The sequence below is a fragment of the Grus americana genome, chromosome 6, assembly GCF_028858705.1.
Source record: "Grus americana isolate bGruAme1 chromosome 6, bGruAme1.mat, whole genome shotgun sequence".
Lineage (NCBI taxonomy): Eukaryota > Metazoa > Chordata > Aves > Gruiformes > Gruidae > Grus > Grus americana.
In genome coordinates, this window is record NC_072857.1 from 17,852,040 (window position 1) to 17,874,158 (window position 22,119).

General features: G+C 54.5%; 1 protein-coding gene across 7 annotated transcripts in view; it reads left to right on the forward strand.

The window, feature by feature from the left end:
- Positions 1–20,598, forward strand: part of LOC129207909 (tubulin monoglutamylase TTLL4-like) — a 39,747-nt gene extending 19,149 nt beyond the window's left edge. For 3 of the 7 annotated variants that reach the window (XM_054829627.1, XM_054829629.1, XM_054829630.1), the window contains 19 exons: positions 136–305; positions 762–2,304; positions 3,000–3,109; positions 3,549–3,612; positions 4,965–5,089; positions 5,496–5,606; positions 6,584–6,660; positions 7,520–7,714; positions 7,797–7,879; positions 8,974–9,102; positions 9,745–9,867; positions 11,404–11,502; positions 12,071–12,205; positions 12,905–13,042; positions 14,920–15,022; positions 15,627–15,837; positions 18,111–18,181; positions 18,772–18,854; positions 19,681–20,598. In XM_054829627.1, the coding sequence (XP_054685602.1) occupies positions 953–2,304; positions 3,000–3,109; positions 3,549–3,612; positions 4,965–5,089; positions 5,496–5,606; positions 6,584–6,660; positions 7,520–7,714; positions 7,797–7,879; positions 8,974–9,102; positions 9,745–9,867; positions 11,404–11,502; positions 12,071–12,205; positions 12,905–13,042; positions 14,920–15,022; positions 15,627–15,837; positions 18,111–18,181; positions 18,772–18,854; positions 19,681–19,822 (3,351 nt within the window). In that variant the 5' untranslated portion in view covers positions 136–305; positions 762–952 and the 3' untranslated portion in view covers positions 19,823–20,598. Of the gene's footprint in view, positions 1–135; positions 306–761; positions 2,305–2,999; positions 3,110–3,548; positions 3,613–4,964; positions 5,090–5,495; positions 5,607–6,583; positions 6,661–7,519; positions 7,715–7,796; positions 7,880–8,973; positions 9,103–9,744; positions 9,868–11,403; positions 11,503–12,070; positions 12,206–12,904; positions 13,043–14,919; positions 15,023–15,626; positions 15,838–18,110; positions 18,182–18,771; positions 18,855–19,680 lie in introns of those variants that run through there. The other 4 variants (XM_054829631.1, XM_054829633.1, XM_054829632.1 and 1 more) reach the window with 4 other exon arrangements.
- Positions 20,599–22,119: the final 1,521 nt, after the last annotated feature.

The following is a 22,119-nucleotide window of genomic DNA, read 5'->3' on the forward strand; positions in this document are numbered from 1 at the left end:
AGTGGAAGAGCAAGCCAGCCAGCCAGCTTGGGATACAAATTCCTATCTTGGCTGTATCCAGGGGCCCTCCAGGCATGTGTTAAAGCAAGACGAGTACCTGGCACATGGTTTGTTTTCTCTTTCCCTTCTCCCCAGGCAAGAGGATCTTAGAGGCGTGGTGCAATAGTTCATTTTAGGAGGATTCAGGACACCTACGTCTGTAGCTCTGTGGTCTGCCAGTTGCTCCTTGCAAGAGTCTTTTCTGTAGGACTGCCATGGGGCTGAACGTGTGTGTGCAGTACTGCCAGTCGTTGCTGGAAACCAAGGTTAGAACAGCCCTGCGTTTGCTCCTTGCTGCCTTCTTAGTCCTGAGCTCATTAGGATGCCCTCACCAAGTTTTTCCATGGGGTTACAAAAGTGAGAAACATGTTATTTTTGAAAGCAAGGGCTGAAGTTCACACCTAATTGTGTGGCCTTGGGAGCTGAAGTTTTAAGGAGTGGGGAGAAGACAAAGAAGCAGACGTTTTGGGGCTTGTGGTGAGGTTGGGAGAGCTGCTGGTGGAGCACACGGTGCAGTTTGGAGATGCAGACCCATGTGAGTGGACTCTGGCTGCCGTGCTGGGTCCAAGGCAAGTGGGTGGGTGGCCTCTCCATGCAGCTGGGGCTGCTGCCCTGCAGCTCTGGCTGGCAGCCAGGCACCCCTGCACATTTGCAGGGTACAAGCTTTCCTGCAGATGGCACTTTTCCCACGGCCCTCTCTAAGTTGTCCTTTCCATCCTCAGGTTTCATGTGAGAGGCCAGCTCTTCCTTTGACTCGGTCGCAGGAGACCCTTGTGGAGCCCAACGTGTTTTTTCATCTTGCAGCTCGCCCTGCTTATCTCCTGGGGTACTGGGCCGCGTGCTTTTCCCTGCCGGGATAACAGCACCTTTCATGCAGTTGTCTTGTTTCAGGCCAGCAAAGATGCTGCTGTAGATGACTGACTCGCTCGTGCCTTGTGTGTTATGGCTGTACATGGCCTCTGCAGGACCAGAACGTGCTAATCTGGGCCCTGAACAGGAGAAGAGCATCGGGCTCGGGTCAGGCACCCTTCTGACAAGGAGGGCTCAGCCGCACCGGGCCTGGCACCTCGTTCAGCAGCAGGCGAAACCCATCTGGAATTTAGAGAAGAAGTATGTGAGCACTTTCCAGGTTCGTGGCCTGCTGCCCTCAGGGATTCCTCTGCAGCAATCCTGCTTCTTGTGCTCACCATCACTATGCCACGCACACCCTGGTGAAGACGCCTTCCCGAGCCTGCCCTTGGCCCAGCCTTGCCTGGACCTGGGTGGGAGCACTCTGCTCTACCGACGCTCCTGCTTCAGACCTAAGCCCTACAGGCTTCCTTCCCGAAGCCCTTCAGACACCAGCTCTGCCACAGGAAGGGTTATGTCTTCCTTGCTGATGGAGCCCTGCCTGCTGCCTGCGCTGCCAGAGGAGCACTCTGGGACTGGGGTCAAAGGCTCTGCCCTTAGCTCAGGTCGGCAGGCTTCCAGCTCTTATAGACCAGTGCTCAATAACAACTCCTTCCTACAGTCAAGCAGTGCTAAAGTGCCTTTGCTGCAGTCACTGGAGATCAAGAAGGTAAAAAACACCCACAGCTTCCCTGCCGCCTCATGGCCCTGCTCCAGGGACGATGGAAACTGCTCCCCCAGCAGTCTGGTCAACGGAGCAGTGAAAAGCAGCGACCTTGTGTTGGAGCAAACCACGGTCCCCTCCCTGACCCTTGTGCCCAGCGGTGCCATCCTCAGGAAGGACCAGTGCTCGCAGGAGGATGCTGAGAGGAGAGCGCACAGCTTAAAAGCGAAGGAGCCAGAGAGCAGCTTCAGAGATGCTGTGCAGCAGCTAGCTGGACAGACTGCCGCATGCAACGGCTTTGGACATGAAGTCGAAAGCTCTGGCCTTATGAACGTGGGCAGCCTGTCCAACTGGAACAGCAGGTGGGGGCAGCATATCATAGCACAGCTCACCCCAAAAGAAACCATTGCTCCCCTGAACTTGGAAGTGGGTAGCCATCGCCTTAATGGTAACTCAAGCCTTATAGGCACCGATGGTGCCGTCGTCTGCACTAAGCGTATCAGTGTCCATCTCTTGGCCTCGCGTGCTGGCTCTCCTGACTGCAAAGCTGACTGCCAGCTTGTGAGCATGCTGAGCCCACACAGCAGGGACCGGGTGGCGAGAGCAGAGCCTCCGCACCTTGCTGCCATCTCTGAAGTGGCCACTCAGATATCCACCATCCAACTGGAGAAAGAGGAGGAATGGTCCCAGGCTGTTCTCCCAGAAAAATTTAAGTAAGTAGACCCAGGAGGAGGAGGAAGGCTGTGGCAGGATGGGCTGGGCTGGCCATTGCATCTGTGTGTGCTGGGAGAGGATGCACTGTGGGCATGTGGGGGTGGCCATAAGGGTAACCACAGGCTGCATCCCTGAGCAAAACCCAACTGTGGCATCCTGGGGCTCGGGGAGCCTTCCTGCCACCCCCAGCTTGACTCAGGCACTCAGGATGGCTCCAAGCCCTTCCACCTTCTCCTTCAGCCACAGTGTGGAATTGCTGTGTGGCGTTTCTAGCTCGCTCCCCGTAGTCACGAGGCCCTGCCTGCTGTGGCAGGCTCTGCACCTATGTTGGGTGAAGCCTACTGTCAAGCCAGGTCCAGCAAGGCTTTCCTGGGCAGAGACGTGGGTTCCTAAAGGAATGTGGAGCTGATGCAGGACAGGGAGGGTGCAAGGACATGGAGCTCCTGCTCTCCTGCTGGGAGAGGGTATCTTTGTCCCTCTCTCTTTCTGGCTGCTCTGGAAAGTGTTCCCTCTCAGGGTGCCCTGGGGCCTCTCCGTCTTGCTAGCTTAGAATGAGTGCTTGTACATCAGCACTGGGGAGGGCAGTGCTGTCACTCCCCTGGCCACATTATCTCATGCTGCCTCGTGGGCTTCTGGGTCTTTTGGCCCTGGAAAGCACACACCATTCCTTCTGATGTGATGTCCTTTGTCTCAGTGTTACTGCTGAGCAGTTACCGCTGGAGCCGAGCCATCCCCAGGACGAAGCGGAGGAAGAACTTCCTGATGGCCTGGATGAGAGCTGCAGTCAGGAGGAGGACGAGGACAGTGAGTGCTGGTTCCCTGGGAAGGGATGTGCTCCCTGCCTCAAGGTGGGGAGTGTGGGGGCCGTCTCAGAGCTGGGGGTGAGCACAGATGCCCTCCTGTCTTACATTCATGCTGTCATTTCAGGATGACCTAGAGATTGTGCTGAACCCAAAAGCGATTTAGCAGCAAGGAGGAATTGCGTGGGTTCCTCTGGGGAGCGGGCTGGGGTACGCCACCGTCCTGCTCCAAAATGTACCCATCTCCTCTCTCTGCAGGGCTGTCAGTTCCACCCCCTGCCCTGCCTTTTATGCCAGTGGGCAAAACCCAGGATCCAAGGATTTGGGGCAGCTGGGAGGGGTCTGTTCCCTGGAGCATTTGTTTTCTCTCTTCCCTTCCTAACTCTGTGTGCATGCTCTGTCTTCACCATGAAGACAAAACTTGAGTCTGTCCCCTCCTGCAGGTGACTTGGATGCTTCCTCTGTTGCTGGCATGTCGTCCAGTGGCTCTGTGGCTCTTGTATCCAGGTTAGTAGCTGTAAATAATGCACTGAACTTGGCATCTTTGCCCAAACTTGTCCATTTTTGTCCTTCCTGGTGACAGAGGAGAGCTGTAGTATGTGGGGGAATGGAGTGAAGGTAGCAACAGGCTTCCCAACCAAAATGAGCTTCCTTCCTACCCTTCAGACCAAAGCTACCTCTCTTGCTATAGACAGCAGCCTGCAAAGTGTTGAGGGTGCATCCACCACAGCAAAGCAGGAGTCTTAATTTCACTGCCAGTTGCTGGGTTAGGTTTACTGCATTAAACTGTGCTCTTGCAGTGCTGTTGCCTTTCAGATGAAGCAGAGTGGAGGTGTCCTGGCCAGAGATTGCAAAAGCTCCTTGGGGTCTTATGTCTCGGCATTGCATCCTAGAAACAAGTTCCAGAGCCTGGGTTTTTCTTTAGCTTTTGGAAGGAGGTTTCTCTGGGCAGGATTGGTCAGCCTGTGGTCATCTGAGCCCTGCCTCCGTGACTCCTGGCAGACCTTTGTGGGACCTGTTCTTGCCCATCCAGCAACGAGAGCTGGTGGTCCTTGCAGCTGTGCTGCCCCTTGCACCAGGGCTGCCTTGGGCTTTGCTGTCTGCCTGACAACTTGCTGCTTTCCGTCATGCCATAACTTACCTGGGAGACAAATATATATATATATAAACACGTGGGGAAGACATCTCTTTTTCCCCCTCCCTGGTCTCCAACCCCCTCGCTATGCTCACTCCCTTCAGCGAGATGAGGTGTGGCATGGGAGATTGGGGTCAGTGTGTTGTGGTTCCTTTTCTTTTGCTGCTCCTTGATCCTTACTGGACTGCTCTGGCATGGCTTCTTCCACTGGCAACGGTGACATGTATTTGAATATATGTTAATTATAAACTCTACTTTTAGCATCATCACAACTTCAATATGTGTGTTATAAATTCTACCCTTCCTTCCAGGTGTTAGGAATTGCCATAGTAAGAAGGTGTATGTACATTCGGTAAAACTCCACCCCTCTTCCCTGCAACACACCAAAACCTAGAAGGTTACAACAGCTGAATCAGATATGCATTACCATCTCCACCCCTTGTTCCTGTGGACTAGTTTATAGGTTTTGTCATGTAACAAACTCCACCCCTTGCCCTGGCAAAACACAATCCTGAGGGGGTTACAACACTTGGACAATGTGTTCATTGCAGGCTCGCCCCCTCATCGCTGCAGGCTGGGTTACTGGCCTTAGTGCCTGTTGCTTGCACCACATTGCAATGATGCAAATTCCCAATACCAGGATGAAGGCTCCTTCCAGCTTCCCCCTTCCTCCCTGTGCTACTTTTCACCTTTAGCCAACTGCCTACTGCTTCATCTCTCCTAGGAACTGCATCGAGTGCCTGGCCCAGCCCACTGAGGCTCAGGAAAAAGTGCTCAAACCAGCTCTTGTCTGCAGTTTATTCCCTAATGTGCCTCCAACCATCTACTTCAGTACTCGGGATGAGAGAGGTGAGCTGCGATCTGTTGCAGTGCAGGGGGAGAGCAGCCAGCCCGTTATTAGCAAGCAGTGGTGACAGCACAGAGGCAGGAGCTGCCTGGCAGTGGCTCGGCTTCCCTTCACCCTTCCCATGATGAGACCCAGCACCGCTGTGAGATCCAAAGGGCTGGAATAAAATGCCGGCTGCTCCTGCAGCCTGGAGCATGAGTCAGGCTGCCACCAAATGTTCCAGCATCCTGTATCTCCCCCAGCCATGGGGTCTTCTGCTCCATGCTAGTTCTGTGAACGGGGCTACACACCCTCCTCTGAAGGTCTGGTGCCTGTGCAGCAAACCATAAGTATTTCCCTGGGTGCAGCTGTAGAAAATCAGGGTATTGTGCTGGTTTTCCTTCTGTCCTTACCTTTTTGCCTCCCTAGTGGAAAAGCTGCCTTGGGAGCAGAGGAAGCTGCTGCGATGGAAAATGTGCACAGTCACGCCGAACATAGTGAAGCAAACCGTTGGCAGGTCCCATTTCAGAGTCAGCAAAAGTAAGCTGCGGGAGGCTGGCAGCATCCAACACATCATGTCCTCCCTCGCCTCCAGCCTGTGGACGCGAGAAGGCAGACTGCCTGTGAAGAGCAGACCTGGAGCAATACAAGCTTGGCACGGCAGGATGCTGGGTGTCCATTTTGCCTCTCTGACTTGCAGTGTCCGAGCTCTGTGGGTCCTGGCAGGGCCTGATCTGCCTCTTGGCTTGTCCCTGGCATGAACCACAAGGACTTACTCCTGGGCTGTCAGGAGCTGAGGCAGCGTATGGGACAGCAGAGCTGTGCTCTGGCTTGTTTGAGCTGTGCCTCTAGATGGTGCTGCCACTCTAAGGAGGTTGGCACTCATCTGGTGCCAACCCCAGCATCACGGTCCCTTGTCCCCATAGGCTAAGGAAGAAGCCATCCTCTCTGACCATAGTCAGAGAGTTTTCAGGGTTGGGATCTCATCGCTGAAGAGATGTGTAGGAGAGGGCTGGGGAAGCAATGAGCATTTGCAGCTATGATCCATACCCTGGAGTGTGATCTCTCAGCAGTACTTAGGGGGCTCCTGCATGTGTCAGGAGACCTCTGCACAGACCATTTTGGGGCTATAATGGATCAAGCAGGGCAGAGCAAGACCTAGGAAGTCTTGCAATCCTACATGTCCCTGTGCAGCGATTAGCCAGCTGCTTCATTCACCTGCTGTAAGGCAGGAAAGTCGGGGTATTGGGGGACTGAAGCCATTCCTTTGACCCTGTGTCTGCCCAGATCCCTGCAAAAATCATGTTTACAAGGATGTGACCCGCCTGGTTAACTGGATCCCACTTACAGCCCTTGATTTGGCACTTTCGCAGTAGACAGTATAAGTACTTTGTGCTATTGCTGTGCAGCACCCCTGGCACATTTCTGCTAGCCCCAGGAGATGGGTTGCTGGTGGGTTGAGAGGGTGTTGTGCATGGCAGGGTACTCAGTCATGGACTTTTCTGTTTTTCCTGCAGAAAGCAACGACTGGCTGGGCTGTTGGGGTCACCACATGAAATCACCCAGCTTCAGAGCCATCAGGGAGCACCAGAAGGTAGGGGATGTTTTGGGCTGACCTCCTTCACGTGCATGGAGAGTGTGTTGGGAGCAGTTTGGGTGCCCCTCTCATCAGGGCAAGGTGTTTGATCTGCAGGATGTCCCTGCAGTGTCCCTTCCAGAGCATGGCAGCTGGCATTCCTGTGCTGGGAGATAAGCCCGAGACAGGCACAGTTGGGTGAGCATGTTCACTTGTGAGCTCATCTAAATTCAGCTATTGTTGCTTAAAGCAGTCCTTCCTCTGGCAGAACTGAGCAGTAGGCCAGTGCCCTCCCTGCCAGTGCAGCCAGCTAGGATGTACACAACTCAGATCACAAAAGGGTCAGGAGTGGCTCATGGCTTGGGGAACAGGCGAGGGACCAGAAGTTTGATATCTGTCACACATACATGTTTGTTCTGGAGAGCTGTGATGCTCTAAACTGCGCAGTCTTGAGGCAGCATCCAGGGTTGGAAGCTAGCAGCCTCCAGCCCTGTTCCTGTCCTGCTGTGGGGTCTTTCTGCCCACAGAGCTTGTGTTGCATGGGCAGGACTCTGGCATACAGTTTAGAAGCAAGTGGGGAACCGCTGGGGTGAAGGATACTGCCAGAGGAAGCTCAAAGGCTGAGGGTTAGTGCCCTGCAGCTGCTCAGACATCAGCAGGGATGAGGTGGCAGCTGCTGGCTTTGTAGCTGGCATGGGTCACCGTGCAGGTGTTTGTCCCTGCAAAGCTTCAGGAGCAGGTGGGTCCTGTCTTGGTGCAATCCTGGGAGGGGAGCAAAGAGCATTACCCTGCACTGTGTTCACAAAATCCTCTGGCCAGGGAACAGCATGGGGAGGTGGGGAAGCAGCGAGATCTAACAGGATCCTTTCCTTTCCAGCTAAACCACTTCCCCGGTTCATTTCAAATTGGGAGAAAGGACCGTCTGTGGCGCAACCTGTTGAAGATGCAGGCTCGCTGTGGGAAAAAGGAGTTTAACTTTTTCCCCCAGTCCTTCATCCTGCCCCAGGACATCAAATTACTCAGGAAAGCATGGGAGGAAGGAGCTAGCCGCCAGAAATGGATTGTGAAACCAGTAAGCGCAAACAGAGCTCAATCCTCTGTCCCGTTGTAGTTGCAGGGGGACGATCGGATCCCTTCTTGTTTGTGTTTTGCAGCCAGCATCAGCAAGAGGCATTGGAATCCAGGTCATCCACAAATGGAGCCAGCTCCCCAAAAGGAGACCGCTGCTGGTACAGAGGTGAGTGAAGGAAAGCAAGGTTGACACACAGCCTGGAACCTCCTAGTGTCTAGTCTCTCTGGCCTGGTCTGGGCCGATATCACCATGTGGCAGAGCAGAAGCACCTGATTTGCATCCAGAAACTTCTGAACTGCCTGTCTGTAATGCTGCTGCTGGAAGTCTGGCTCTGTCGGCTGCAGCTAGGCTTACCAGACTGCTGCTGTCGCTGTGTAGATTTTTGAGGTCTTGGGTACGAACTGGCTCCATGGGCTTTCTGGAGCTTCTATCTGTGGCAGGTGATCCAGCTTCAGCTCTGCTGTGATCCTCCTCTTTGTACTCTGGCATTTGGCATCTTTGGAGGCAAACAAACCTTATCCAGTGCCCACAAGAACAGTGGAAAGACAAGTCCCAGGGAAGAGGTGGCAACTGTCAAAGATTTATTCTTATACAAGTTAGAATGGGGCAGTAAGAGCCTCTGTGTGTGTGGATGGTGGTCAAAGGGTTTTCTTGAAATAACAGGATTTTCAGAATCTCCTTCCCCTTTTGCAGAAAAATGGAATAGCTCATCTTGGTTTGAGGCCGCTTTCTGGGAAGGTTCTTGTGAGGGCAGGAAAACGATCAAGTGTTTGGCAGACAGGGAACTGCTGTGTTGGCCTGTCTGTTCTCCCTGTCTGCTTCTCTGCAAAGGATAAGCTTTCCTATGGAAAATCATGAACTTCTGGGGTGAATAATCAAATGATTTGGATGAAAATTTCCAGCTGTTTCTGCTCGCTGAACCAAACCTTCTGTGGCCCACTGCATGTCTTAGAGATGTTCCTGGAAATTGTGATCAGTCTTGTGGGTGTGAAAAAGCTACTGTGCCTTAGAGGTGGGGAAAATCTCTTCAAAATGGAACTGAGCAGAAGGGAATACTGCTTATGTGCTGCAGGATCTCCCCATGCATGGGAGAGCTTTTTTCTCTCTCATTTTGACTGTGATGCACTTAACTTGGAAACACTGTGCAAAAGGGCTTCTGTGTTGATCCCTGGTTTTGCCAAGCCTTCCGAGTTGGGGGCTAGAGATGTTCCCGTGCACAGAAATCATAACCCTCCCCCGGTGCTTGCTTCCCTCTGCAGATACCTGCACAAACCCTACCTCATTGGCGGGAAGAAGTTCGACCTGAGGATCTACGTTTATGTCACTTGCTACGATCCCCTCAGGGTCTACCTGTTCAAGGATGGATTGGTTCGCTTTGCTAGCTGCAAGTAGGTTGTGCGGGAGAGTGGGGCTGGGGGGCTGCCTCAGTGCTGAGGCATGTGTGGCTGCGGTACCCACCTTGGCTGGGCAGGAGGCAGTCATTCCATGTACAGTGGTGCTCAAAGCTGTAGCTTGCTTGCTTAAGCAGTGTGGAAACACATGGGGCTCACTGCAGGTGACAGGGTTGAAATGGAATGCGAGAGGATGCTTCGTTCATCTGCCTTTCCCAAGGCAAGATCAGCTCAGTATAAAGCAGTTCTTGAAAGATACCGTCTGTGCTTCATACTGCAGAAGAGCTGGTGTACCAGAAACTGAGATGTTTTTTCCAATTTTGACTATATTGTCTTGGCCTGCTGCAGTTCAGTCAGTGCTTTTGCTCACTGATGCTCTGGCCTTTTCTTAAGGACCTGCTGCGAGGGTGGGATTGCATCCCACTGCCCCAAAGCAGCCTGCTCCTTGCCTCAGGCTTTGTTGCATCAGCTCTGGGCCTGTGGGGACAGAGAGCTCCAGACAGCCTGGGAAAGGAAGGCAGCAGGGCTGATGGGTGGCCAAGAGTGGTTTGAGATGAGAAGAGAGTTTCTGCCTGCCCCATGGGTCTGGGGACAGCCCATTCAAGCTCAGACTGCTTGTGTTCCTATCGTCTCCTCCAGGTACTCCTCCTCGATGAAGAGCCTCAGCAACAAGTTCGTGCACTTGACCAACTACAGTGTGAACAAGAAGAACACGGAGTACAAGTCCAACTCGGATGAGACTGCTTGTCAGGGACACAAATGGTAGGTGTGCTGCTTTTAGGGCACAGGGCAGCTCTTTCTGTTACCTGTTAAGTCAGCCTTTTTTCAGCATTCCTACCCAAAACTTGAAGGTGCTTTCTGTATTGTCTGTTCCTCCTTGGGGAAACTGGAGCAGCAGAGTGATTTTGGCATGGCTAGTGTCAATGGAATCTGGACGGTGTCCCTGGCTTCTGACTCATCCTGTCCACTGCCGCTTGGGCTGTGGCTGCCGTTTATCCTGCCTGTGTCTGTGCTGTTCCCTGCTTCCGACGCTGCTCTCATCTGTGTTCATTCATCCCCTTGCCCTCTTGCGGGGGCGATGGGATGTGGTTAAAGCAGAATCTGATTTTTTGCTGTTAGAACTTGAATGGGTAATTGTGATGCTTGAATTGGCTAGATGGCAGCTTCTGACCATCTCACTCTTGGCTTTCCTGCGGAGGCAGAGAAAGGGACAGTCCTCTTGCAAAACTGATAATTTATGTCCTACTCGGTGTGAATAGGAGCAGCGGTGCCATTTATAGGCATTTGGAGGAGGGCTGCAGTCTTGCAGGAGTTCCTGTTCCCTGCTGTCCCATGGGTGGACTGATCCAAGGCCACAGGCACTTGTCTCTGATTCCACAGCAGTGTTTGAACTCTTTAAAAATAGTGCAGGATAGAGTTCTCAATTCATGGGCCTGGGCAGAACTACTTCACTTCAAAGGGAGCTGCAGAAGGTGGTTTGTTGTGGTAGGATTGCTTTCTCAGACCTGGACCTGCTGCACAGCAGTGTATTCCTCCACTGGGACGTTGAGAAGGGTCTGCTGTCCCCCACCAGTTGAAATCCCATGGGGGTGGGATTGCGTGGGTTTTTGCTACTGCCATGCAAGTCAAAGCTGGCTGCTCCCACGTTAAAGATGAGAGTGGCTGTAATCCATTCCATCTTGTATGCAGGAAGCGTGACCTTTGGATTCCTGGCTGTTAGCCACACGGTCTCACTTGAGCAACATCTGAGCATCCTTGGCTTGGTGTCAGGGTAGCTTGCAGCGCTTGGTGTGGTGTGGGAAACTCCTACAAAAGCAGAGACGCTCCCCCCTACCATCCTGTTCTCCATGGTTTTCCAAATTTTTTCTCCACCCCCAAAGCCTCAGTGAAATGGCTCTAGCTAAAACGTTTACGGGGGTCTTGCTGGATTCCTGCTGAGCTGCTATGCAGTGCTGCGGGGGAAGGCCTGCAGGAAGGGGAGGTTTGCTGAGGACACGGAGGGGGAGGGATGAGAAGATCTGGGCCCGACATACCTTGCTCATGTGCTAATTTGGGACCTATTACTCCAGTGCTGGGACAAGTCTATGACAGATTTATGTTCCTAGTGGCTTGGGCCTACAAGACCAGGTGCCAGGCTGGGGAGGGCAGCAACCAGGAGCTGAGGGGTTTGGGTATGGCAGGAGGATGGCCGTGCCAGGGAAGAGCTTTGTCAAGGCTTCCCTCTGCTACTAGCACTCCCCTGGCAGGGCTGGGCAGCAAGGGGCTACAGGACTACCTCCTTTGCTTTTTCTCTCCCAGGGCACTCAAAGCACTCTGGAGTTACCTGACCCAGAAGGGAGTTAATAGCGAGGCCATCTGGGAGAAGATTAAGGACATCGTTATCAAAACCATCATTGCGTGAGTCCTGGCACCCCTTGCTCTGTGCCTGGCTGTGAGGTGCACTCTGGTCCCTCTGGCTCTCCAGTCCCCTCTCAGCCCAGTCCTTTTGCTCTTAATCTAAATGCTACCACCACTGTTGGCTTCAGTATTTCCTTCTGGATCCTTCCTTTCATCCTGTTACTTATGCTCATGCTGCAGTAGCTGCAATGGTAAATAGACCTTACGTTTCCTAGGTCTGCCTGCAATGCAGGGGGGAGGCCACGAGGGTTTGGTGTACCCGATGCTCTGCCCAGCTTCCAACCTGCTCCCCTGCCTGGCCAGGGTGGCTGAGAAGAAAGGTCCCCTGGTGCAGGATGGATCTTGTGTTCAGAGGCGGATCCTGCCTGACAGAGCAGCAGTGCTTGGGATGCAATGCTGGATCCATACGCAGCGCAGCAGCAGCTCACAGGCCTGCGTCGGTCTCTCAGCCCACCCGTTCCTGCAGCATGTGGCTGTATACACTCTTAGAACTGGCAGCATGTGCTGTGAACAGCCAGAGCTCTGCTGTCTGACTGTCGGAAATAAGCACTTTTTCCTTGGCTTCCAGATCTGAGCCCTACGTGAACAGCCTGGTGAAGATGTACGTGCGGCGGCCGTACTGTTGCCATGAGCTGTTTGGGTTTGATATCATGCTGGATGAAAACCTCAAGCCCTGGATCTTAGAGGTCAACATTTCCCCAAGGTAAAGCAGATTCTGAGCTGCAGCAGAGCGGATAATGGCCTTTCTTTTACCACAAAGTGAATTTGGCTTGTGATGTTCCCTGTATCCTGTGCTGAAAGACTGTGGGCTTTGAAGCCTCCCTCTCCAGATTGCAGGAATCACTGTCCTTCCTGTCTGCAAAAGCAGCATCCATCTGCAGCTCAGAAAGCTTTCCTGGGCATGCTCCAGCTAGAGCCAGGGAAGAGTACATTAAAAAACGAAGGCCAGGGAGGGATGTGTCATGTAGGGAACGGGTGATGGCACAGATTTCTTTTTTGCGTGGGCAGAAGTGATGAGCGTCTCTACTGCCTCGTGCGCTGTTCCTCACTTGCTGACAGCACCCGGCTGCACGGTGTCGGCTGCACAGGCAGGGCCGGGAGCTGTGGTGTGCCTGAGCTTGGCCTCTCCTCCCTGCAAGAGTCCCACACAGGGCTCGGGGGATGGATTTGCAGGTTTCCAGCAAATTTGGGAAGAGGTGTGGAGAAATGAACCATTTCTGCTGGGGAGCCCCCATTCAAAGAGCTGTTGTCAGGGTTTTCCTCTCAATGTCTCATGGCTGGCTGTGATGACATGAGGGACAGGCTGGGTTTTGTATCCCGGTCGGTATTAACCCAGGGAGTGATCTCGGGGCTGTGGGGCTCGGCACTCCACTCAGACTGCTGTGATGCTTCCTCCCTGCAGCCTCCACTCCAATTCCCCGCTGGACATGAGCATCAAGGGCCAGATGATCCGGGACCTCCTCAACCTTGCCGGCTTTGTTCTGCCCAGCATGGACAACATGGTCTCAAGGCCGCAGATGAGAAGTGACTCTAGCTGCAGGTCAGCCCCCTTCTCTGTCAGAGCAGCAGGGCAAGACAGGCTTTTTTCCTCGGGGGATTTCATCTGGGGGCAGCTTGTAGCCCAGCAAACACTGGTTTCTGTGCTGTTGAGAGCCTGTGCTTGCTGGTCCTTCAGCTGTGGGTCTGAGGCACTTGCATCATTGCCTGGGTATCTGGCTCCTGCGGTCTCTTCAAGGCAGAAGGATTTATGCCCTCTCTGCAGGTCCATAGTTGGAAGTGAGGCCAGTGTAATTTGTGCTTGCTCTGCAGTTAGTCAAGTTGTGCTCTCTCCTCCTTCCCTCTGCCAGAACTAACGCGATGCTGAGCCACACGGCCTCTCTGTTTGCTTGGAAGGCTGGCTGGCTGTGTTGGGGTTGGATCCGCTTACCTTCTACCTCAGGGCTGACGTGCTGCTGCCTTGAGCAAGAGGAGCACCTGTTATTTTGCAGAAGTGGAGTGAGCTGTTCCTTAGGCAGTACTGCAGGTGTCAGAGGCTGTAGACCTATGGGTAGGGGTGTGCACAGTCTTACCTTGCAGCTAACATGAATGTTTCCTGCATAAGGCTAATTCCTGGGCATGTGTCCACCCAGGCCCCTGCTCCTTCTGTGTTTCACCACAGCTTGGGCTTATACTGGTTTCAAACCTGATGGTGGTGGGGAAACCAGTCCTGTTCCCTGCAGCAGAGCGGCTGCTGGCCATGTGTCACTGAAGGAGCAGCTTGCTGGGATGAGCACCAGCACGCAGTGATGTATGGGCATGCCAAAAGATGGGACTCTTGCCCTCTGCCTGCCCTGTGCCTTCAGTGAAGGGAGAAGCTTGGAGCACAGGCCCGTTCCAGCTGGGGAGTTCTCGCCAGCTCATCTGCGGCGCTTTGATCACTCGCTCGTTTGCGGCTTGCGACAGAGGTGCTGAAGGGCAGGTGTCCTCGGAGGGACCTGCAGGGGATTAAGCGGATCCTTAACATGGTTCAGATGATGCATTACCAGAGTTCCTGCATCCAGGGGCAAGCTTGCTTAACCGTGTCTCCTGCCTTGGGAAGGATACGCAGGGGGTTTTTGTATATGGCATAATTCCAGTAGATCTGTATGTTCCCCAAGCACCATGCAGCACGGCTTCAAGGCTCTGCTCTCCCTGTTTGGATCTGCACACAACTAATTATTTTTGCAGCAGCAGAACAAGTTAGCTGTGTTGATATAAGTGTTAAAAGGTGTTGGACAAGTATCTCCCAGACTCTGGCATCCCCAAATGGTTCAGCTGGGTGCTTAGGATAGTTTAGATGGTTGCTGGTCAGATCATACAAAAGGCCAGCGTTTCCCATGGCATGCGGAGCTGGAGCTGAATTCGAGTCTTGAGAGTTCTTGGATGTTGTAGGAGGAAGTTTTTGATGTAAGAGTTCTCGCCTTCCTTGCACAGTACCAGTGCCGAGCACTCATACCCCCAGCCCTGTTGTTACAGTTAGGAAGCAGCATTCCAAGTGGGATGTAAACGTGAAATCCCACAAGGCTTCAAGTGCTGTGACTCGGGTCACGGTGTGTCTTTGGCCCTCTTGCATCCTATGTAGGTGTGAGGTGATGGTTCACCTTTTGGATGAAGGAACGCTGAAATGCCTTAGCAAGGAGCTGGCAGGGCCCTCCCAGTTCCCCTGCCCGCATCCTTCCTGGGTCCTGTGCTGATGCACAAGGCTGTGGCTGATGCACAAGGCTGTGGGTGCATCGCTGATCTCGGAACTAGTGAAATCCTTGGACAAAGCATTCTGTCCTCCACGGCATCTTCCTGAGGGTGTCACTGCGCTCTCAGAAGTTGCTGGGAGCAGCTCTGCTATGACAGGACTTTGTCTTCTCCACTTAAATGCTCTACTGTTTCTTCTTGTGTCCTCAGTTTGGGCAGTGCTTCGAAGGAGAAGCCCAAGCCAGCATCTGAGCATTTCATAGCGGAGAAGATGAAGAAGGCCTATTACTTGACACAGAAGATACCTGACCAGGTATGACACAATCTCCTCTGATAGTTGCGCCATCCTGCCAAGCCACCATCCCAACCAGTCCCCCATGTCTATCCCTTGTCCCTCTCCAGATTGTGCCCCGCTGTGGAGACAGCCAGATGATGGGGAGCACTTGGGCTGCAGTGGGTTACATGACAGCTGGTCAGAAATAAATTGCGTTTGCTTAAGCCACTGCTGCACTGGCTCATCTTTACATGAAAATAGGCATATGCTGAGGAGTACATTACCCACCAGTCCCCGAATAGGGTCTGAGCACTGCCTCTTCCTCTTCGTGTCTCCACACAGCTCTCATAGCCTTTGCCTGCTGACCCTGTGCAGGTTAGCAGGGACACTTGCCTGGTGTGCCACCTGGCAGTGTCTGTAAGAGAGGTTGGGCTGCAGAATTGGGGATCTCCTCAGCTCTGTGGGGTGTTGATGACACCACTAAGCCTAAATTTCTTTGTTTTCCACATGGCCCATGTCCCAGAAATCTCTGACACATGGAGACCTCTGCCTGAATAGGTTTGAGGAGTAGGGAGGTGGTGGGAAGGGGGACCAACAAAATGTAGATCACTTCTCCCTGACCTTGGGTTGCTCTTGTCTGCAGGATTTTTATTCTTCTGTCTTGGACATCCTGACCCCAGATGATGTTCGCATCCTGGTGGAGACAGAGGATGAGTATTCCCGGCGTGGGCAGTTTGAGCGAGTATTCCCCACCCACATCTCCATGCGGTACCTGCGCTTCTTCGAGCAACCTCGTTACTTCAACATCCTGGTGACCCAATGGGAGCTCAAATACTACTTGAATAAACACAAAGGTAACTGCCTTCCGAGAGCCCGGCACAGCCACCTGAGCCAGGCAGGCTGCCTGCTGGCAGTCGTGGGAGACTTCCGAACTATTTGTGTTGAGAGGGAGCTGCCTGCATCCACACTAGCCGTAGGAAATCTGTTCCCCTCCTAGGCTGCTTCAGATATCAGGAAAAGCTTATTCTGAGTTGATCACAGGTGCTGACTGCTCTGGGAAACACAGCATCAGCAATTTTAGGTGCCCTGGGGCTGAAGCAGGCTAGGATTCTGCCTTCAACCTGTAGCTCTGGTCTCCTATTGCATTCCCCTGCCCTCTTTTGAGGGAGAAACAGCTGGAGTCACTGGGGTTTGCTCCTTACAGGTGATCTGTGAAGTGAAAATTTGGCCTATTCCCACGTCTCTTGATGCTTTCTAATTGATGAAAAACTATCAGCATGCACAAAGGGGGATTTTTCCTGAACGCCAGAAGTCTAGCTATCATTTCCACCTTTCCAGGACACAGCTCTGTATTTTAACAGAAAATGTCCTTTAATGAGCTATAGCTGGGCCAGACCAATTCCTTCTCACCCAGGGCTGTCTCCATCAGGGCAGTGGGAGGGGCTGTTTAGGAGAGAGAACCTGCAGAAGCCTAGTGCGAGGGGTTAGGGAACATAAAAAGAAAGAGGCCATGGCTCAGGGCTTTCCATCCAGCATCTGATCTAGCTGGAGAGGCTTCTGTAGGAGCCGGCCTTCCACTGAGGTGACTGTATGTGTGCTCCTAGCTTGGCTATCGTACAGAGGGAAAAAAAGTGCTTTTGTCACGTTTCATTGGTGTTAAAGCAAATATGAAAGGAGTTGGTAACAGTCTTTCACAGAAAGACAGTAACCTTATAGCCCTCTCCAGCTGCGCTGTCAGCATGTGTCATCCTTTGCCCTGCTAATACCTTTGCTGGATGCTCTCCTGTCAGCTGGAAGAAGGATTCTGTCACCGTCTGCACTGAAGTGCTTCCCTGAACCTTGCCGCTCAGGTCAGGGTCCTGGTTCAGTGCTCCACCTTCCCCGAAGCAGCCCAACGAGCAGATTTGCTCTACTCCCTTGTTGCTCTTCACCTCTGAGCAAAACCCAGCTTCCCCGGGTCCCTTCCCATTCACATGTGTTCCACGCAGCCCTCCTCTCTCCCCGGCTAGCAAGGTGCAAAGCCCGGGATGGTGCACAGAGCTGGGGGCAGGGCTGCTGGGCTGCCCTGCTCCCCTCAGCCCCCAACACGTAGGGGTTTTTTTGAAGGTCCTGGGGCTTGCTGAAAGGTCACTGAGGAGCAGAGTTTGGGCAGCAAGGATTCCTCCTATAGCCAGGGCTGATATCGTATAGCAAACCAAAGAAACCCCAGCTGGACAGCATCAAGTTCCTGGCCATTGCTCTGCGGGTTCTTAAATCTCAAGGCACCTTAGCTTGTGCTGTGGCTCTAAGGCTCTTAAAAGAGAAAATGGGAAGGGAGAACTCCTGGATTTCTCAGTATTTCTGGGTTAGCAGAGAGCAGGGAGCTTGGCTGTAGTGGGGACAGCTAGCAGGAGGCCTTGGAGGAAATGGAGCCTGTTCAGTGCAGTCAGACATATGGCTCTGCTTCAAGGTGACCTCCCTGTGCTCTGGAGTCTTCTGTGTGACTGGAGGAACAGTCCCTTGCAGTCACACCACCAGTGAGCTCGGTCCGTGCCAGCCTTGCCCTCTGTCAGGGATGGAGAGTAGGTCTCAGCCCACATGGAGCTCTGGATGGCTCCGTGCAGGGAGGAGGTGATGTGCTGGGATGCCGCAGCTGATCGGTGCTGTGCAAAGAGGAGGTTGTCTGAGCTGCCGTCCTCTGGGAAAGGGGCCGGTGACAGCAAAGCTGCTCTACATTTGCACCGTAGGAACTTTCACCGGTGCAGCCCAAATCAGGTGCTGCCGTTGGCAGGCACTGGGCTCAGGGGGACAGCCAGTCTGGTCTAATTTGGCAAATCCTGTGTTGCCCCAGTTTTCCTGCTTAGCTGAGCCTGCTGCACAGTGCGTCTGGCTCCCTGGGAGGAAGGCAGGCACTGCAGCAGCCCACGTGCTGGCACTTGCTGGTGTTTACTCATACAAGGGGTGAAGGCCCTTGTTTTACCCCGTGTTTGCTGGGCTCAGGCACGTGTTCAAGTAGTTGTTGCATCACATGTACTGCACAGTCAGTTCACTCCGTGCAGCACATTTGCGTGCCCCAAGCTGGGAAAACTTAACTCTCTGCAAACTTGGTCATTCATTCTCGATTCTTGTCTTTTCTGTCACTTCCCAGGTCTGGAGCTACTGAAGAACTGGTGTGTCAAAGGGTACCACACTGGGGCAGGGACAGATTTGGCCCAGACGGTGCGTATGGCTGTGGGTAAGCTAGGGAGAGGTGGTCATTTGCCCGGGCAGAGTTGAGCAGAGAGCCTGCTTGTTCGGCTTCCTGTGGCTCCTGCCCTACCTATCCTCTTCTTCCCTCTCTGCCAAGGCCTTCAGGAGTCTGGAAAAACCCACGCTTCTCTAACTCCCACCACCATGAAGTCCACCCCATATACCAGATCTGCAAGTATTTTGCATCTGAATATCCTTGGGTGCACTGGGCACAGCCTTACATATTTGGCACCTGGCCTGCCCTTTATTCCACTCCACGAGGGAGCCATCTCCATCTGTCACTCCTGTGCCTTACAGCAGGCTGATCCAGTGAAAGAAACCCACTCTTTTAACCTCAAGATGCTCTGCTCCCACTTACAGCAGAGGGATTCATTAAGCAGAGAGCAAAGACTGCTCTGTTTGCTATTCTGGGAACAGTCTGGTGGCAATGACGATGCACAGCAGTGTGAGGCAGTTTAAGCTGAAGCGCACTAGGGCAGCCTACGGCAGAGCACTGCAGGTTTGAGGGATTTTTGCCACAACTTAAATAGCCATTTGGTTGTCTTTCTCTCCTCCTGCAGTGGTCATTGCCAAAGTCTTTCTTCCTCCAGAAGAGCAGCGTTCAATCAAATGGCTTCAGCAAACTGGAACTGGGCAGACTGGGGTGAGTTTGCACTGGCGGTGACGTGCATGATGTTCACAGCTTGGCTTTAGGGCTGGTGTCCTGAGAGGGAACTGGCAGCAGGGAAAGCAGCTTTGTTTAAGGGGAGAGGAACAGGTTGGCTTGCAGGGTCTGAAGCCAGCCTCCGCTCTCTGGAGAGCCAACTGGTTGGGCTGGCATGATGTCTGTGCGACTGGGCATGTCTCCTTGGCGCTGTACACCCAGCTCAGATGGGAGCAACGCCCAGAACAGCTGGACTAGGTGATGTTTGGGGTTGTCATGGTCGGGACACGCTGATAAGATGTTCCCCTCAGGGACCCACACTACTTCTGTGGGCTCTGATGTGGCCAGCAGTAAGCAGAGGCTCTCGGCCCCAGTGTGGGGCTTGGGGGAGCAGCGAGGCTTCTGGGACTGCTGTGCTCTGCCAGCTTCCCTGAGCAAAGCTGGGCTGCAAAATGGTTGCTGCTGGCCCTGACAGCTTCCTGCAGAGAGGTGGAGGACTGGAGTTCATCTGGGTGAGCTGAAGTGGAGGGCAGGCACACCCTGGCCTCTGGTGTTAAGGGAAAGGGCATCCCTGCTCCTGTGCCCAGGACAGGACAGAGCTGGGTTTACATGCAGCCAGGGAGGTCAAGCTGTGACCCTAAAGTCCCGTCACTGGCTTGGATGTCTGTTGGGGTGAGTGGTGCTGCCTGGGATGGGAGATTGAGTAGGTGAGCCTGGCAGCCTCGTCTCAGCCTGTGTATGATGATACTGCAGATGAGTGTTGCACCATGGCCCTTTTGATCCTTTCTCGCTGTCCCTAAGCAGCATGGGATCTCTTCTCCTGCAGCACACTCCTCCCTTCAGCTGATGAGGACCTCACGAGATGCCTGGAGCCCAGCCCTACCCAGAGCTTACCTCTCAACAAGTGCACTGGTGGAGCCAACCAGAAACCTGCTGGCTGCCTCTCGGACACCACCCTGGTGATGTGACCAGGCAGCCGCTGTCCCTCCCTGGGGACACTTCAACCTACCTCAAAGGAAGAAACAGGAGCTGGCTCCGGAGAGCAAGGACTGTGGGAGCCCCTTGTGCTGCGTGCTTGCTTGCAGGGTTGTTTTTAGAGAGGGATGTTTTACTGGGCAAAGGGGAGAGAGATGTGTGACTTCCATTTTTAAAACAAATGGCAAAGCTTGAGGAAGTGGGGTTTGTCTGGCCTTTGTCCTAGGCTGCTCTTAAAGCCTGATGTAACGGTGGTGGTTTCTTTGCTGTGTGGGAGCTGGCTGTGCTTGGAGTCAGCCTGGCCTTCCCCTCCCCAACCAGCACGGGCTGAGCCCTTGCTCACCTGGATCTCTGTGCACTTGTCCTAAGCCGCTGGGAGCCGAGTCTGCTCCTGCAGCCCAGCCTGTGGAGAAAAGTCCCCAGCCACCACCCTGCTCCTCTGGAAGAAGCAGCGCTCAGGACTATCAGCTGACCCGTTTCATCCTTTCTGAACACCTCTGCCAACATCCTGCCCTCCGCCTCGGGGCATGGGGGAAGTCTTCGGCATGCACATCACTGCTTGAGAGAGACCACGGGTGCCAGCATGGCTCTGGTTTGGCGTGGGGACAGTAGGGCTGCCAGGGAGGGAGCATCCTCTCAAGGCTGTCTGCTTTCCTGGGTGACCTGCAGCATGTGTGCAGGGACTGCAGGCTGGTGCTCTTCTCCTGGGCTATGCTCTCTATTTTCCCTTTGTTTCTCAAGGATTTCTATTAAAGTTTAACACTCAGCTGCTCTCATGGCCTCCATCTGGCTCCATTTCCCTCACCCATTTGGGTCCATGGGGCAGCTCAGCTCTCCCTGTGCTATGCTGGGCTCCGGTGCAGGTAGGGTTTGTGCCACCACCCTGCCATTCCCCTGTCTTTCCCGGAGCTGGGGGTCATTCCTGCTGCCTCACAGCAGGTAAGTGTGCCCCTCTGTGTGGGGGAGCGGCTTCCAGCATAGCTGCTGGAGTCTGGGGTCTGCCTTTTGTCCTGGTGTCTCTCCTGCAGATCGCTAACCAAGGGGGACAGAGAAGCCCAGCCCTGCAGCAAGGGAAGGAAGGGTTGGGTCTCCTGAGCTCTCCCTTGCTGGTTTTGGATTGTGTCCCCCGAGTCTGGTTAGGGGGATGCTGGGCGGGGGATGCTCAGGGCGAGGGCAGGTGCTGAACCCCATGCATGGGCCCTGGGGCTTGCAGAAAGGCCTTTCCTCCACTCTCCCCCAGCCCCTGCTGCCCGGAGCTGGGCCCTGTTTTTTCCAGTCTCCTTGGTGACAATCTCATTGCTCCTCGGCTTCTTTCCAGCACCTGAAAATAGCCGCCGAAAGTGGAGATGCCTGCTCCCTTCCCTGCTGCCAGCGCCTGGCGGTGGCCAGGCTGGAGCCAGGCTGCTCGGCTGGGCGCAGCTGTAAGGGCCTGGCCCCGTCCCACCCCCTGCGCTGCCGCAGGACAAGGGCCACTTGGGACCAGGGCGGCTGCTGTGTTCTCGTCCCATCCCAGCCTTCCTGGCCTGGCCCCAGCACTGAGCCCCCTGCCTCATCCCTCCTCTTCCTCCCTGCCTTGGGGTACAGGGACTTTGCTCCTAACACCCCACCACGGGTCAGGGTCCAGCTGCCCCCCTGGGAGTCAGCCAGAGCCGCTTTGGCCCGCCAGCCACCAGCCCGCTTGCCCACGGCTGCTGCCGGGCCGACACGGCTGCGGGCCAAGGAGTTATTTGAACCTTCCTGAAATAGAAATGGAGCTGGGAGCGAGTGGAGGGCGGGCAGGAGGGGTGGCCCCGCGGGCAAGGAAGGAGGTTCCCCGGCAGGCGCGGGCTGCCCCCGCCGTGAGACCCGGTGGGGCCAGGGATGGCTGAACTGCAGCAGGATACCAGGCAGGGCTGCAGGCAGGGGCAGGCAGGCGGGGATGGGGCAGCATCAGGGGCAAGGGGTCCCCAGGTGCTCTGGCTGTTGCCAAGCCTGTGACCGGATCCAGCCCTCCTCCAGCATCCCCGGGGCAGTGGGGGGATGCTGTTCCCCTCACCCACTCATGCTGCAGGATGGGGTGCGGGCGTAGCACCGCGGCCTGTAGGGCTGCATCCTGGCAGGCACTGAGCACCGCTCCTGGAGGACGGGGTCCGTGAAGCCAGGGGGACAGGTTTTCTGCCCCCGGCCGTCTCTCCATCACCCCCTCCCTCGCGTCCCCGATGCCAGCGCCGTCCCCGGGCCCACTGCCATCCCCTCCAGCCCCCGTCGCAGGGCGGCGCAGCGGCTGTGGGCGCTGCACGGCGGTGGCAGC